Here is an 18,247-nt window from a genome sequence, read left to right as displayed (position 1 = left end):
TACATTTGTTTAAAAGTTAATAATAATAAAAAAAAGGACATGGACAAACAGAAATAACAAATGGTAACATAACATAACAGTAAAGTGAGCTGCAGGCAACCATTAGTGGCAGTGCGCAATGACAAGAATGACAGTAATAACAATCATAATAATCCAGCAATCCAGGGGATGCAGCACTCTGCTCTTGGACCCCTGGTAAAAGGGAATTATTATTATTATTATTATAAAGGGGTATTGCACCAGACCAGGACGGAACACAGTGTTCGTTTCTACATGGAAGATGTCCAATGGCACATATGGAGCGCATTAAATTAAGCATCCATACATAAATAAAAACATTTGAACACGCAAGGTCTGTGTGGGATGCTGGCAGCATGCGAGTCATAACCAGCCTCCTCTTCATTCGGCCCGATGGTCTTGAGGGTAAAGTGTATGAGAGTCACATAAGGAATCTCCCATGCGTCGGGTACAGTATGTGAACCCATTAGCTGCTAATTGGTTAATTAGAGTGAGGATGTGCATCTGATTAGTTGTCATTAGACTTTCTGAAGGATCAGGGGGGATTAGACAGCCGGGGTGCCGGGAGTTTGCTCACAAATGTTTTCGTTCCAGTTTGTTTATGGATGTTTAGCAGGGAGCAGTCATGACGGGGCGCTGGATGATGTCACGTTTTACGTTCTCGCATGTCTCTTTCACATACATGCTGCACATAGGCTCGCAAAAAACAAACCCACACAGTGTGTTCCCCCACTTCTTCCTCTCCACATGTGTCGTGCTGCTCGGCTCCGAGGAGGGTGGAGAGTGCCAGGGCAAACTGTTAACTCAGCCCAGCCAAGTGGAATAGCACTCAGACAAATGAGCTGTAATGACTAAGAGACGCAGGGGTCCAGCTCTGCTCACACTGTTTCCATCCCCTCCTTCCCTCTCACACACTTACATACATTGTTAAACCTTTAATATGTACACTGGAGGAGGGGATCCTTACATAGTCTCTGTCTCTTCCTCTCCCCGTTTCCCTCGATCCACTTCATCATCTGTAATCACAAGTTTATGTTTCAAGCGGGGGGGAAAAAAGGAACCATGAGCGCACACACACACACACACACAGAGAGAGAGAGAGAAAGAGAGAGAGAGAGAGAGAGAGAGAGGCGAACCACAAGAAATAAGAGTTACATTATAAAACAGGTTCAGTGCAGCATCTCTGAACAAGTGTTTGATCTCTGTGATGATTTATTATACGAGAATTGGTGTTCGTAGGTATAGATTACTTAGTTTAAAACACCCCAGAACAAGATTTTCAAAGCCGTGGTCAGAGCCCGGGCAGGTGTTGGAGAAGGATTTCAATTGCTCCTCAAATTATTCTGGAAATGTTGTTATCAAAAGTTATTGACCACGTCAGATCCCCGCAGCACAAGGAGAGCCGAATAAAACGCCGCGCGCTCGGAGTCTAGTGGTCTGAAGGCGCCGGGTTCCGTTAGATCGGCACGCACAATAGCTTGGCTCGGATCTCCGGTTAAGAAGACAATAAAGCCCGGGCCCTTCTGTGAAGTCCTAAATCTGTAGGCGTGACATCCATCTACTCATTCACACCTCCTTTAGCCAGCAGCTCCTCGGAGGGTTGGTGTGAGAGCCACCACTGCAAAGAGAGGAGAGCGAGCTTCACACCTTGTGAGGAGAGCACAAAAGATCATCCGATGACTTTCATTTCGAGATTCCCACCCACCGCTTCTGGCATCGGCTCGGTTCACACTCCGTCTTGCCGATTGCCGCAATGTTTCCACAACGATTCCTCATCAGCGCTGACAATAGCTCTTTTTTCATGGAATAATTGAATTTATTTGTCATCTTCCTTTCCGGCTCCGCGGCCTCCACGCCAACCATTAAGTGCGGCGATGGCAGTGTGGAAGCTGTCAGTGGTTTTGAAAGACAATTATAAGCTTTGAGTTTTGTCTGGACTTTGTTGATTATTGCCCTGCTCTTGGTAATTATTCAGCCTGGTTTGTCTTCTAGAACCAATGTAGCGTGAGATTACTCTGTTTTACGCCTCAAACTGGAAAGACAAAAAAAAAAGAAAAAAAATAGATTAAAAAAAAAAAAACAGGACACTGGAGAATGTGCCAGAAAAGTCTAATCGCTCCATGTGAAGAGTGCCCTTCAGCGGATCCTCCTCCGATTTTATTTCTGGAGCCTGGGATGGTATTTGTAGGAGAGAGAGCGAGGGTGGGGGTGGGGAGGGGGAGGGGTGGTGAGAGAGAAAGTTGGATGAAACTATTCACTGGAGGATTTGAGTCTGAGATTTTGATATTCCAGGGTCTTATCAGTGAAATCTCAAGCAAACACATCTGTTTCAGCTCATAAATGTAACATGGAGACAGTAAATCCAGATTAGATAACTTTGCTCTGAGCATCTGAGGCGGCAGCGGTGGAACTTAAGGGTCTGTCCGCTTGACCTTTCGACGAGTGGCTACTGTCAGACCCGGCTTTTCCTTACCACGGAGGAGTGAAAGGGCGAGGGAGGAGAAAGGGGGAGGGAGGGAGAAAGACAAGGGGCTGGACTGTTGCCAGGAAACTTGACTCAGTCTCTTCCCGGAGCAGAATTACAAGGTGTACTAGAACATGTGTACACACACACATGCACACACAGATTACATAGACTCGCTCAGATGCAAAATGACTGCCGTTTCCAGAGCGTGGATCAGCCTCAGCATCCCTCATGCCACACCTGGCTCTTTGACCTACCTACTATAAGCTTATAAGGCTGCATCACCTCTACACAGCAGACTTTACTCCTCTTCCTCTTCCACCGCAGGAACTGTCCCCCAAACCCTGGAACCTCTGAGGAACCCGTTACCATGGCTCCATCATGGCAACGAGTCCCTCTTTTTGCCCCCAGGGGGTTGAGAAAGTGGTTCCTGCAATTGAGGTCGTACCGGGGGCTGTTGCATTGGAGTTTTTGGAGCGAGTGAAAACGCGAATTATTTTCTCTTTCGATTATTTTCTGTCAGAGGTCGTTCAACTTTGGGGCGCCCCGCTAGCTCACCTGGAAGAGCGTGTGCCACTTGTTAACGCTGAGTCCTGACGGCAGTGCCCTGCGTTCAAATCCAAGTCCAGGCTATTTGCTGTGTGTCACCTCCTCTCTCGCCCCTGCCTTTCCTGTCTCTCTCTACTGTGGCTGTCAAATAAAGCAGAGATGCCCCAAAAAAAAAAAAAAAACAGTCTTAAAAAATAAAATTGACTAGTAACTGAGAGAAAAACACACCATTTATCTCCGTTTGCCACTGTACCCCATGTCAAAGTTGATCTCTATTACTTAGAGTAAAAAGCAGTTTCCTCTTTTTTTTTTTTTTTTTTTTTTTTGCTCTTGCTGTTCCAGTGTCTTCAATTTTGGTTTTGAAGTAGCAAATAATCATGAACATAACAGGTTTGACATTTTTCATATTCACTGTTTTGGGGTTGTTGGTCGCACACAGGATGACAAGGCATGTTCTAATTATTTGCACCGCGTTTGCTGTTCTCGAGGTTCACGCCGGGGATTTTTTTTTTTTTTTCTTTTTTTTTTTTGAAAAATAGGCAACCTGTATCGTTGCATGAGCTGATTGGGCAAATTTGGCTGGATGTATGAAGTGTTTTTATGTCTGTCTCTGTGTGTGTGTACTTTATACTTTGAGGACTGGTGTGTTTGTGTGGGCGGGCGGCTGGCTGGCAGTTACTGTGCCATTGAGTCTTTCTCAAACCTTGGCAGAGTCCCCTCACAGCAGACACGCACACATGCAAACACGTTTTTAAATGTATTATTTGAATACACTAATTTATAATGCATGAGATTCAAATATTGTGGAGTGTCAATATGATTTGATGACAGTTCGGGTACAAAAAAGCATTGTCTCCAAAGCCAAATACAGCTACTTATCGCTGGAGAGAACAAGCAGATTTTTTGCTTAACAGATTAACGCGCACACATGCACACACACACACACACACATGCATACCCAGTTATAAACTTCCACATAGACATGCATTGTATCCCCCTGACATTAGCGGAAGCCCTTGGCCCCCTGATCTTCACTGTAGCAAATTAGCACCCTAAGAGAGAAATCATAGGATTAGGAAGAAGAACGCAAGAGAGAGAGAATAGAGAGAAGCTGCTGAGATAAGAGGAAATGGTTATGGACCAGCAGTGAGATATAAATGGCTCCGAGCACTGAGAGACAGACTGGCAGTGCCACTGCGGCTGCGATACTTGCTGAATAAGTTTGCACACTGCAAACGCTTTCAAGGTGCGTGAATCTGTTGACACTTACGTGCGACACTTTGGTTAACAGCCTTTATTAGACATAAGTAACTTGTGCATGTCTTCTCTTTCACACCGAGGAAGAAGGTAAAGCTTGAACCATCACATCTGCACGGAATATAGAAAGTGTGAGGGGCATTAAGTCTTTATAGTCCAGTCATTTTATGAAAAAACCTAGGACAAATTGCAAGAGAACCAAACTCAACTGATTTTGTATCCTCAGTTTGTCCTGAGTGAGGGAAAAAAAGTCCCAAGAAATCTCATTGGTGGAAAGTTTTGAAAATCACCTATTTAGGACCACATATTACCAAAAAACACTGTTTTTAACACACAGGGGAAAGGGGTTCCAAATTTTACTTTCAGATATCACTATAAAAATTCACAAGTTGATTACACACACAAAGACAAGAAAAAAAAAGTCAATTACAAGTTCTTTGAATTATTCTGTTTACACATGCATATCACACATTATCTGATTTGATATGCATTAATAAGGAATATAAGGAATAAATGCCAGAACAGATATTAAAACAGTGAATTAAAAGGTTACTATATATATAATAACCTTTTAATTCACTGTGATATAGTAACCTTTTAATTCAAGGTTACTATATATATATAGTAACCTTTTAATTCACTGTTTAAATGTCTCTTCCATCATTTATTCCTTATATTCCTTATTAGCGCATATCAAATCAGATAATGTGTGATATGCATGTGTAAACAGAATAATTCAAAGAACTAGTAATTGACTTTTTTTCTTGTCTTTGTGTGTGTAATCAACTTGTGAATTTTTATAGTGATATCTGAAAGTAACATTTTGACCCCCTTTCCCCTGTGTGTTAAAAACAGTGTTTTTTGGTAATATGTGGTCATATAGAGGTGATTTTCAAAACTTTCCACCAATGGGATTTCTTGGGACTTTTTTTCCCTCACTCAGGACATACTGAGGATACAAAATCAGTTGAGTTTACTTCTCTTGCAGTTTGTCCTAGGTTGACCCCAATTTTGGCCTAAAATTACTGGACTATTAGAAGAAGCGCAACAGTGAGGTGAATCCAAGCAAAATCTCTCATCCTGTGTTGGTTTCTCTTATTAAACGCATACAAGTCCCAAAAGACGAGATAAAGAAGAAAAGCAGAGGAGTTAGTGCAGGATTTTTAACTTTTGAGACTTTTGAAGCTGATTGTACAAAATCAGCTCCATATCATGGAGATGTCCGGGTGTTGATAAATGCATCCACCCTGGGAGACGGTGTTTACAGCATCCGTACTTTACTTGCGCTCTGTGTTGTGCATGCTGTCCCACACCTGCTTAAGACTTGAATTTGTATGTTTTTTTTTTTTTTTTTCTTCTCTGCTGTGTAATACTCATTGAAGCATCAACAGGCTTAAGATTAACAAAGCAAGCAATAGCCCATGGGGTTGCAGGCTCAAATGACTTAAAGTCAAGCAAAACAGCTGTTGGCAGGACGATTGTTGGCTGTAGCGATACTACACATTGCTCTTTTCCCAATAGTGTAGCTGATGTGCACTCAGGCAAGACGCTCAGGCCCATATTCATAAAACTCCGTGGTAGCAGTGTTGCGCTGTGCAGTATCTCTGGTGAGGTAATTTGAGGTGATTCATAAAGTTGTCCTGGTAGTGGCTCCTGCTTTCCGTGATGTTATTGTCTGCAAGGGTCTAGGTGAAAGCCGATGATAATTAATATGTAAATGAAATGCATTTAACACCCCCCCTGATTATCAACAATTGTATGCAAGCACAGTGATAATGTGCTAGATATGCCAGGGAATATTCCCAAAAAGAATGTGTCACATAACACACTCCCACTGCTATACCAGCGGTGTTTGCTTGTATAGCAGTGGGAGTGAATCACATGGAGACTAGCTTTTCAATATCCAAATGGGTTGTAATTGTTCATTCAAAATGCAGTACTAATTGGTTAACCACCAACACCGGTTTCCAAGGACACCATCTACACACACGGACAAAGCACGGCTTTTAGGGACATTTTGCTTACTAATGAAACTTTAACATAGATAATACATTGGCACCATTACACCTCGCCGGTACAAGTGGTGTTCTCGCACAGCGACATGCTTTTATAAATCACGTACGAGACGTGCAAATGATCAGAAGTGGCTGGTGATGCTCAAAATAATGCATTTGGTAAAACTGAGCCAACTGTTGATGAAAAGGGAAAATGTCTGCCGCCACAATCTCACCCACTACCACGTTGTTAACCCTGCTGGTGAGCTTTATGAGCACGGGCCTCAACCTTTACACATCTCCGGTGGAGACGCTCCTTGATGCCTTGCTCAGATACTTGCTCAATAACTCCAAGGGGGGAAAAGGTGTGTGTGTGTGTGTGTGTGTGTGTGTGTGTGTGTGTGTGTGTGTGTGTGTGTGTGTGCAGCTCCCCCCAGCCCAACCTAATAATGTCCCTCTGGCTGGTCCCGCTGCAAAGTACGGCTGGTTAAAATAAGGGGCAAAAGAGATTGGAACAGCTGGAGAAGAGGTGTGCTAGGTGAAAGAACGGGTTGGAAGCAGTGAGGGAAGATGGAGTATAGAGAACATAGAGAGAGAGAGAGAGAGAGAGAGAGAGAGAGAGAGAGAGAGGGCAAAGACCCCTGGGGTTTTAGAGAGAAAGAGAGAGAGAGAGACAGAGTAAAGTCTCCTGTGGTTTGGGAGAAAGACAGCGCGCGAGAGAGGGAGATGTTAGGCCGCGGGGTAAAAGGGAAGAGAAATAAGGAAAGCAGGGTCACAGCATGGGGCAGAAAGCAAGGAGAGGCATAACAAGGCGAGATAAGACGAGGAAGGCCTTCTGTGGCTGAGGGGAAGAGGAAATGGAAGAATCTGTCTGTTTGGTCTTCATCTTTCCATCAGCCTCTCTCCTCTTCAGAGTGACTACATGTGTGTGTGCGCGCGCCTGCTCGTGCATGTGTGAGAATCCGGTTCGTTCTGGTGCGGCGTAAACCAAGGATGGGGTGGTCCCTGCTTCCGGATAAGAGTCATTTAGCGGAAGCTGAATCGGGTGAAAGCATTAAGCACAAACTGTCACGCTATGCTCCGCGGGTGGGCATCATGTGTAATTTGAGATTTAGCTCATACACAAGGCTGCCCATCGCCGAGAGCGCGTTTATTTTATTGGGTGAAAGTGCCTCACAATTCCCAGCCTCCAATAACTGAAACGTCCTTTGAAGAGATTTAATGCTGGACTCCATACTGTTGTTGTTATTGTGGAAGCCCCATGTTTCATGCTTACGCCTCCGTCCCAGAGAAAGCTTATCTGGAGAATTCATCAGTTCATCAGTCATTTTGTGCTACAGTATTTAAATCTTGCCTCACTTTACAATAGACAACATTGTAGGGGTTTTCACTGATTGCCACCTCTTGTACCTATGAAGCCTTTCAAAGACTGTTTGGCCAGATTTTCTTCGGGCATTTTCACACTCCCACGATCCCCCCCAAGGGTGACTCACCTCCAGTTCTTTCACATTTGTTTTAATCGCTCACCCGTGGGTTTACACTCATTCCAGGGGTTGGAGAGGCTTTTTTCACACTTATTATATTAAATGTGGGCTGAAGAGTCACACAGTTTTAAATAGTTTCTCAAATATAATGTCATGGTTACTAAGAGTAGTGTAACCAGAGTTACCTGGTATATCATGATTTAAAAAAAAAACAACAAAAAAATATTATTATTTAATTTTAATTAATATTTTCAGTTCCCGGGATGTTAATCACTTAACGAATTTACAGTCAAACCAAGCCATTGTTCTGTGTATTTAGTTATTTTATTTAGCCGTTATCTGAAATAATACCACTCTATTAGTTGTTTTATTAACATCAACTGTAGTGCGCTAGTCCTCCTAGTGCCCTCAGGGGTGAGCTCTACCCTGTGGTTTACGTACTAAATTTTTAAGAATAGTTGCTACCCACGTAGCAGCTAATGGGTTTCCAAATAAAGAAATAAATTAAAAAAAAAAAAAAAAAAAAAAACATCCTCAGTCCCAGCCAGGGTGAAATTTGCCTTGAGGTGAAAGTTTCCATCCCAGGGTGAAAACGTGTGTTAAAGCATCTTAAGAGATGCGCTGTTTGCTCTGAATTTTGCTTACACCTGTTGCACCTGTGGGGGTTTCCACTTTTCCACTTTAACTACCAGGAGCTGGTGTGAAAACGAACACAGCCCGCAGATTCCTTCAGTGCCACGTCACCGGTACCTGCTTTGTGCCGCGTCTTTCTGTTTTCAGACGCATGCTCGTTTTTGGCTGGTGGGATCAGTTGAACGTGTGTTTGTCTGTGGCACCGAGTACATTTGGAAACCTTGTTATACTGTTAAATCCATGTTTTCATGAGGAAAACACACACAGTAAACACACACACTGTGCAACGCTCAGGAGAATAAAAACGGAACTGTCTGTCCTACATGGTTATTGATGAGTACTTAATAATTATGTCATTGTTACCGCTTTGACCTTCTGGAGGAAAGGTGCAAAGCTCGGGTTTTTCCCCACAACAAGAGGCTGGCTGCCTGGCGCCTTCCGGGCTCAGCACCACCATCAATAGCAGTAAAAAGTTAGGTGAACTTCTGAGAGGATCTGATTATCATAACGCATGTAAACCGGGGTTTTTGAGTTATCAGATCTCCTGCCTTAACCCGGTGGCCCACAATAATCAGGTTCCTTGTGTGCTCATCACCACGCTAAATGTTTGTGCCCAGATAAAACAAGCTTTTCAGCCTGCGCCATCACTGAGTTGGTGTTTGCTATCAGCCTTGATAAATAAGACTAGATGATTCATTTCCATAATTCCCTCCCAGAGGCAAAAGCAAAAAAAAAAAAAAAAAAAAAAGTTGCCACCAGCCCCCTGGTTTGTTTTCCAGGTGTACAATGCCTGTTGAGCCAATCTAGTAATTTTCGACAAACACTTTTTCATGCCAAAAGAGCATTTCAGATGGTGCAATGCATTAGTAAAGGCAGGTAAATTTTGGTAATTTGTTGTCATTTGCGCTTCATTTGTTAGGCAGGGGACAGAGACAGGAGAGGCAGGGTTGAGAGAGGGGATGACATGCAGCAAGGGGCTCGTTCTGGATTTGAACTGTGACGCCTCTGGTAAGGACTCAGCCTTGTGGTGTGCGCTCCACTCAGTGACCTGGTGTTGCAGTATGGAGGGGCAAATCTGAGCTTTTTGAAAACGGCCATTTAGGTCTGTCAGGTACTGAGAATGTAAGCTTTTTGGGGCAAAAATGCTTCTGTGGTATATTGTGGATTAAATACCGCTGTGACTTAGGCTCAGCTTTACTGAAGCCATTATTGGGAGTCTGGCTTGTGACCAGAGGGTTGCTGGTGTAAATCCCTAGACCAGATAAAAGGAGGTCCTTGAGCAAGGCGCTTAACCTAGTTGCTTCTGTGGAGCTGCTCAGCACTCACCAGGTGTGAATGTGTGGAGCTACAGGGGCGTGAAGCAAGTTCGTGAAAAAGAACAAGAGGCCCTGGTGCACTTTCTCTGGATAAATAAAAAGTTATCAAAATGATCTTTTTAAAAGACAAACAGAAAAAAAAACAAAGGTTAATAAGAATCAGGAATTATATGGAGACATTTTCCCCCATAGTGTCATGGGTATAAACTCCAACAGGAAAAAAAAAATCCTAGAAAAAAGAGGAGCTGTCAGGAACCCGGTTATCCCTTCATCCCTGCCGCTTGTCTCCATCCTTCGATCCTCCACCCCTTCATCCCTTCATCCAACTCCCATCAAGCCCCTGACTGACTGACAGCCATCCCTGTGAGGCTCTGTTGTCAGAGAGAGTGCACACACACACACACACACACACACACACGTACACACACACACACGCTCACACTACCATCTGATCTGATGCCGTGACTCCCCCGTCGGCTGCTCTCCTGTGTTGCTGTGTTCTGACAGGCCGGTTGTTGGGCTGTGTAGGTTGAGAGTGTGTTCAGGGCTTCAGGGGTCAGAGCCACGCAGCAGCCTGACGCCCAGATGTGGACTCTCCCTGACATGTCCGGCCAAGTGGAAAGCACAGAGAAAAACTCGAGGCATCACAATCATGCTATAGGTGATAATAGAGACAGGCATCCATAGCTGGATGTGCCTTATGTGATGACTTAAATTCTGAGCTTGAACACGATGGGATCCCAGTCTAATTTCATTAGGAAGGCGTTGATTCTTGCAAAGAGCATATTGTCTTTCTTGCATGTATACATTCCTATAAATTTCAGAATTAAGTGGAAAATGCCACATAACTGCAGTGGCCACATAGTTTTTCGTGGGATTTATGCTGTTAGATTTATTTATTTATTTATTTATTTATTACCGGTGTGGCCCTTTCAGCTTTAATTTTATTTGTATTAATTTTTATTTTTGCACAATAGAAAGAAAAATGGGAACGGTTATACCATTAAACTGTGGCCATTAAACTGTAAAACATTAAATGATGTGCAGGTAACGAAAGAAAAACCTCTAAATCTGTCTCTCGTAGATAACTTGGCCAAGTTAATTGGAGACAGTCAATATCAACAAACCAAGCCAACTAATAGGATGAAAGGAGGGAGAACAAAGGAGACGAATAATGTAATCCTTAAAAAGACAGAGAAAATGGTATAACTTTTAAAAATCCAATAAAGTTAAGGAATAAAGGGTAATATAGAGAAATAAATAATAAAGAGTACAAACGCGCACGGTAATAGCAGCAAATTAATCATGACAATGGTTGTGGCAAAGAACAATAGCAGAACAAAGTCAATATAATTAATGTGTGTGAGTGTAGGTATAGTTAGAGGCTCATGAGAGAAGAGGAAGAGCCTGTTTTCACTCACTCTTTTTTTTTTTTTTTTTTCAAATAGCAGCCGCAGCAGCTCCAACTGCCCTATAAAACTCGACTCCCATTTATTAGCTGGATATCCAAGGTCTGTTGGAGGTCTTGAGGGCCGTTTGTGGCTTTGAGGCTGGGTCGTGATGCCATGAAACTGGAAATGGGCCCATCATGGGACTAAAATCTTTCTCAGCACCTCTCCAAGTCGGCGCATCATTCACACGCTGCCAAAAACCGAGCAGCCGTTTCCACATCTCCTGGGTCTGCCGGTGCTTTTGTGGCTGCCGTCCTATTTTTAGGCTGTAAACCAGACCCACATCTTCATAGCAACAGTGTCAGGATTCCTCGCGAGTCGCTGCCTCGTGTTTGTCCGGCGCAAAGAACCGCATTCTCGAAGTCGCGCCGAGGAAACGCGCCCGCTCGCTTTTATGCTGTCCGTAAAGTCTTAAGCTGGATGTCCATGATATGTCTGAGGCAGTGTTTACTTCTTTTTCTGTTTGCTCAGCCTCGCAATGCCCACTGATTTTCTTTTTTTTTGTTTGTTTGTTTTATCTTTTCCCTCTTCCTAAAGGGAAACTCTCTTTTACCAGCTTTGGAGAGAGAAAAGGAGAAGCTACTTTAGAGGAAAAAAAACAACAAAAAAACAAGTAATAGTATTTTAAGAGAAGGGAGCTGAAGGAGGAGACGGCCACATATGGTTGTGCCTGTCAGGGAGTGTCTGTGGAAAAGTATTGATCCAAGCAGATGAACCAGTGGTTAGCCTCGCTTTGGAGTGTATGAAGAACAGCCCTCTCTCGCTCTCTTTCTCACTCTCTCTCTCTCTGTTTTACTCTCTCTTTTTGTCTCTCCGTTCCTCCCGCTCGCTCTCACACTGTCTCTTTCTATCTCTCCCTTCCTCTTGCCTCTCCCTCTAGCCTGCCTGCCTCTGCCTGCCTGCTGCTTACAAACACAAAGCTCATTTCTGTCTGGCGGCTTGTCGTCTTGCCTGCTCACTGGAGCCTGCTGCTGAAGGCTGAGAGGTCCTGAGACATGCATGTGGCAGGCCGCCAACCTGTTTGTGTGTTTTGGATCACTGGCGTCTTTATCCACCAACTGTGCGCGAGTGTGTGTGTTTGTGTGTGTCTATGTGTGTGTGTGTGTGTGTGAGGCTTGAGATCGGGTGCGAAGTAGTATACTCAATTCGTGGATGAGCGCTGAATGTGTTTGGAGTATCTCGATGATCAAACAAGGTCAGCATGTGTGTGTTCACAGGAGGTGCGACACATCTCCATACACAAATATACACACAGATTGATTCAAGCCTATTGATTTGGCGATTCCCTCATGCCTCGCTGTGACAGTGTATGTTTCACATTAAGTCGCGCCGAGTGGCGTGTAAGTGTATGTGTCTGTGTTTGTGCGTGTGTGTGTTTACTCGTGTATGCGTGGGGCAAGTAATTGGGTGGGTTTGTGCTTGTATTATCTATGGGGACGGGTGAATAAGAGAGCCAAGCAGCGACCAAACGAATGGCAGGTCCATCAGTCTAGGTAATTGAGTTATACTTTCCCACTTAACACGGTGGAGTTTCCTGTGACCGAGGAGAAACTTTTCTATTTTGCATTTTGTTTTGCAGTTCCTGGCAAGCTTATTGACTCAGAAAGAGCCAAGGCCTGCTGAATTCAAAACAGCTGAGTTACAAGTTTAGGGGCTGGCTGTTCTCCACATTTGCCCATACAGGGTGGCAGTGTTCTTATTTGTATGGAGAAATGTTGGTAAAATAAATAATTCTGTGGTGTGTTCTCTTTTTTTTTTTTTTTTTAAATGATGACATTATTAAATATATAAAAATCCATCCCCTTGCCGTCAAAACCATAAGTGCTGACATGTATGGCAACATGCCACAACAACATTATGCGCACTAGTTACTGCAAGCTCTTGGCTGTCTCACAAAGAGCCTTTTGATTCCGTTTTGGCTCTCATTTACTGCTGTTGCAACCTTTTCTAAAAGTCTCCTTCTCCCATCTCTTTTCTTCCTTCCTCCACTCCCACCATCTTTTGTCTCTCTCGCTCGTCCCTCTTTGTCCTCTAGGTGTGGCGGAGGTGATCGTTCTGGTGGGAGGGCGGCAGGCTATAGGGATGAACCAGCGCTCCCTGACAGCAGTCACCTGTTTTAACCCCCAGAACAGTAAGTGGTACCCACTGGCCAGCTTGCCCTTCTACGACCGCGAGTTCTTCAGTGTCATCTCAGCAGGAGACAACATCTACCTGTCAGGTGAGCTCCAGTAAATCGCTCCACTTGCACTCCTCCAGCATTGCTGCGGCTTTCCGCTGCAGTCATTTAGTGGCCGAGAGCGGTGGAATAGTGGATGGCAGCACGGTGCAGCATCTGGCACAACTTATGAGACAGGTGATCAAGCTGTTTCAGTTGCTGTGTTTACATCCACCTGTCAAGTGGATCCTATGTCAGAAATTGAAAGTTCCAAAAACTAACATGCAAATTAAATGTGAAGTGAATAATTTGGCGAACATCCACCAGAGGAAAAGGTCCCTGTAATGGAGCTGATAGCAGTGTTGAATAAAATTTGTTATCTCTGCCACCACTGACTGCAAAAAAGCAAATTTCCTAACAAATGAAGATGCATTCATTCAGTCATTATGTCATATTATTAGGGCTGTACAACTATTAATTTTTCAAATTGTGATAAATCTCATTTCAATAGTTAGAGTCATGATTACCCATTTTTTATTGGTATGTTTAATATGTCTTATTCTGCATTCATCAGGTTGTGTGCCAAGTGTGCCAAGCCTACATAACTGTTTGACAAATACTTTCCCATAATTTCTTGATTGACAAAACTTCAAATGTCATGTCATGGGGAAGATGAAATTTTGCCATTTTTATTCAGCTTTTCTCAATGAATGCATCATAATTCAAAAAAAAAAAATACTTGGATGGAAACCTAATTTTTTGACAGAGTGCAGGAAAAGATGAGCTTCAGCTTTAACTAAATGATCTGTCAAGCCATGATATCTTTAACAGTTTTAAAGTCATCATAATGAGTGCTTAGGCTCAAGGCTTCAGAATTCGATTTCTACAGAATTTTTGTCCTTTTCATTTTCTGTCGAGGTGTTCATGAACTTTTCTCTTTTTTGGTTATTCTGTCTGGCGTTTCAGTTTGTGCAGTTTATTTTGTTCCACAGTGCACACTGTGACTCTCTCTATGGGCCACCTTTAAGTCCTCCTCCAGAGGTGCACTGAATTTCTCCCTGCACGGTCTATTTGTGTGGGAATCCTTTACGGTAGTCAGACCTTGACATTGCACCATGGAAATGCAACAGGATTCGTCCTGCATGTACCTTTCCTCTCCCTCTTTTCATATAAATGTAAATGTGTGTTTGGGCATTGGAACGGGTCTGCATGTGTCTACTGGGAGTCAGGCAGCCAGTGGGGAAATCAGAGGTGTGCTTGCTAGCCAATCAACGCGCTCTGGTCTGTAACCTTCCCTCACACTTGGAACGGGGTCACTGAGTCGCTGCTGGTGTTACATGTCAAATTACATAGCTCACAGAGCTGCTCTGAAAACTGCTGTTATGCTGAAACAGGTACAATTTTGTTGGATGATTGGCTGACTATTCAACACATTAGCGCATTACTTTGTCTTAACGAAATCCTTCACTTTCACTCATAATCCCAATTACTTTAAACTAAACTGCTGCGCACTGGACCAGCGATGTTACCACTGAATAGGCAATGTGCATTAAACAGTTGGGACTATTTTTTTTTACTTTGCATTATATTATATTTTTCAATGCACTACAACTTTTTTTGGATGTGCATACATTACCTCCAGCCATATGCAAGTCAAATTCACCCGGCATGTTGCACTGGATCAGCGGCTCTCTGCATATTTGTAGGGGGTACAGAGTCGGGCGTGACGGTGGCGGATGTGTGGTGCTACATGTCCCTGCTGGACAACTGGAACCTGGTGTCCCGGATGACGGTGGCTCGCTGCAGACACAACAGCCTGGTGTATGATGGCAAACTCTACACCATCGGAGGACTCGGCGTATCAGGGAACCTGGACCATGTGGAGAGGTAAGAGACATGCCCTTAAGCGATGGACCTTACTTTTGATTTCGGGAAACAAGGAATAGAAAATGAAAAAAAAAATTAAAACACGCATAAAAAATAAATAAATTCTTACCATCTTGGCTTCTCACTATCCTTGTTTCAGTTTCCTCAAAGTGTCTTCTCCCAGCTGTGCAGTAGTACTTTGCTACAGCGTGCACCGGTTGGAGGGATCTCCCCGCCCAGAGTGTTACAAATGTTAATTGGACACGTTCAACGTCGCCTTTGCTTTACAGCATCATTCACAATTCATTGTTTCCTCAGACATTGAAAGACACGGTTCATTGTATGCTTCTTGTGATCCATAACGTAACTTCTTCTACACAGTTGACACTGGCTCACACCGTGCGCCGCCTGTCCGTCATGCCGGCTGGCTTCCTTTCATGTCAGCGCTTGACAGAATGACATGTGCCCTCTGTGGGTTTAGGCTAAACTGCATCACACTCCACTTTTGTGCATCTTTTAAGTAGGCTCTTATTTAAATGCAAATTTCAAGCTGATTTAATTTCAGTTTTTACCATTCTCCTTAGGCACCTAAAATTATATTTAGGCAGGCCGCCCAAGATTTTACAATGGAGGAAAAACCCTGCCTAGAGTGGCTTTCTACATGGCAAGAAAACAGTCGTGACTAAACCCTGATTTGACGGCCACCTCCATGATCCATGTTTCCGTGATCGCGAGGGTGATTACCGTATGCAGAATCGGGGCCGGTGCTGAGCAATCCAGTTTTAGCGAATAAATATTCACACTGCACAGCAAAATGGAGCAGATGGTGTGGCATGCAGTAGTTTGGAGCAGCATATTGCAGAAGTGGTTAGACAGGTTTGTTAGCGTTTTTCAGCGAGAGCGAGAGGTGCAGAGGAATGATTCTGAGTTGGAGCATATTAAATGGCTGCAGCTGTAGGTGTTGCCGCGGAGCGATGGAGAATTCCTCTTAGTTTGTCGATGAGCAGTGCACCAGTGAGGGGATTTTGCTCTCAGAGAGAAGAGTGGTATACGTGCTGCGCTCTGATTCCAGCCAAATCAGCACAGACACATCACCAGCACTTCATCCGAAGGTCATTTGCTGTATCCTATTTAGCTGAAGTCTGTATTTTTCACTGTGTTGTGTTTGTATTTGTCAGGACTCTGAGGTGCGATGCCGGCACAGCAGCACCTTCAGCCAGGTTTACATGATTGATATTGTTTATTGATCAGGTTTTGATTCAAAGCAGGCTATAGGTTGGGCAGCCCCAGTTTTGTTTGTGGTAATTATACTGGCAACTCCTCATTTTTCTCCCTAACCAGAGCTGAGGAGTGAGTTCAACAGAAAGGAGCCACCTTCCCCGCACGGCAGGGCAAGATTAACCAAAGCAATCAAAAGAACATTACTGAGTATATTAGAGCAGGCCGCTGCCGCTCATTACCTAGCAGCTCAATTGATCTCCAAAGCTGTTCGCATTGCACAACAGCCCTCCAAATGAAACAGCCTAATTTGATATTTCCCCATAATGTTGCCATACAGTGTCATTATGACAGGAGCGAGATGGAATATTTGCGCCGTAATGGAAACGCATTTGATTCCTCTGTCTCTGAGCTGCTTAATTCAAGAGCTGACAATGCATCTCATGGCTCCAAAGAAATCAGCAATTCTTGGTGTGATGCATGCATGTGTGTTTCCCTGTCTTTGCCCCCGTGTGCGTTTTTGTGCAATCATGGAGATGCTCAGAGGCGCTCAGCAACCGGACTCAATTATCAGCACCGTAAAAACTTGAACCTACTCTACCTCTCTCCAAGAACTGCCAGAGGCCCCTTCTGCTCGTTATTACTGCCCAACACTGCACTCCCAAGGTTGCACCGGCTAGGGAGGAATAACCAGTGCACTGAACAGAAGTAGTTGAACTTGTAATGGTTGTGGAGGAAAAAAATGGAGCGCGAAACATCTGTACCACGGGGTCGGGGTTGCACTCACCTGCCGTATCATGTAAAAGCTAACAGGTTTCTCGAGCTGTTTGGCTAGATTGTTGGAGCAGTCGATGGCCTTGTTTCTAAGGCAACCCCAGTTTTTTATTTTGTCTTGCGCCTTGTGGAGCGAGAGTCAGAATTGAGTCGGAAGGTCTAAAAGTCACCATTCTGGGAATAGAACGTTTTAACGCCTGGAAGTTTGTGCTTTTGGTGTTTGGCTTTCTCCCTTGATTCACACTGTGTTGCATACACTTAGTGAGAGCGGGAGGCAAACTGCATCCAGAGTCTGCAGGTCTGACAGGCTCTCTGTGCACAGACTGCGTCGGCTGAATGTGTTGCCTCGTGCACTGAGAACGGGCCTCATACACACACTCGCTCTCTCCTCAGCGCCTGTCAATAGAGCGTACTCATGGAACATGAAGGGGAAGCTCACTTTCCATTTTTCTGCTTCATTTTCTGCCATTAGTCTTTGCTTTTTACAAGCAACATTGAAACCTTTTTTTTTTTTTTTTTTTTTTTTGCCAGTGGTTTCACAGTTTCCACACACATGCTGCTTTGAAAAGTCCAAGTAAAACACTGGTCAAAAACTAATTGCTTACCTACCCAAGCGGCTCGTGAGGTTGACTTACTAGCCATGACCAAAAATAGAACCAGTTTTAGCATTGAATTAAAAGCCTGCTTCCAATGAAACCTATCAATTATCCACAAGAAACAAATGTCATGTGGATTTGATTTTTAATGGACCTTGTCTCCCTTACTGATGTTCAGACCAACTGGTGCAAGCTAGAGCTTTTTTTTTTATTTTTTTTTTTTTGTACCTCTTCTGATTAGCCACTTTTTCTGTTCTTGGGATTTAGAAATAATGAGCATACTTCACACATAGTACGGTTTTTATTTTCTGTGCTGTTATTTCCTTAAACAACTGCAGTTGCTTGTTTTTTTTTATTGCAATATAAATTTTTATTTATGAAGGACCTATTTATAAATCACTGTGTGTTGCCTACATGCAGCGAGCATTTATGTGTTATGTTGCTTTGATGAATCTTACTGTCTTTGAAGAAT

At 43.7% G+C, this 18,247-nt stretch overlaps 1 protein-coding gene across 3 annotated transcripts in view; it reads left to right on the top strand.

The window, feature by feature from the left end:
• Positions 1–18,247, top strand: part of klhl29 (kelch like family member 29) — a 222,630-nt gene that overhangs the window by 168,823 nt on the left and 35,560 nt on the right. For all 3 annotated transcript variants that reach the window (XM_030047294.1, XM_030047293.1, XM_030047295.1), the window contains 2 exons: positions 13,202–13,384; positions 15,028–15,208. In XM_030047294.1, coding sequence (XP_029903154.1) covers positions 13,202–13,384; positions 15,028–15,208 — 364 coding nt within the window. The remainder of the gene's footprint in view (positions 1–13,201; positions 13,385–15,027; positions 15,209–18,247) is intronic.

Source organism: Myripristis murdjan, chromosome 24 (assembly GCF_902150065.1).
Source record: "Myripristis murdjan chromosome 24, fMyrMur1.1, whole genome shotgun sequence".
Classification (NCBI taxonomy): Eukaryota; Metazoa; Chordata; class Actinopteri; order Holocentriformes; family Holocentridae; genus Myripristis; species Myripristis murdjan.
This window is presented reverse-complemented; position numbering and strand designations above follow the sequence as displayed.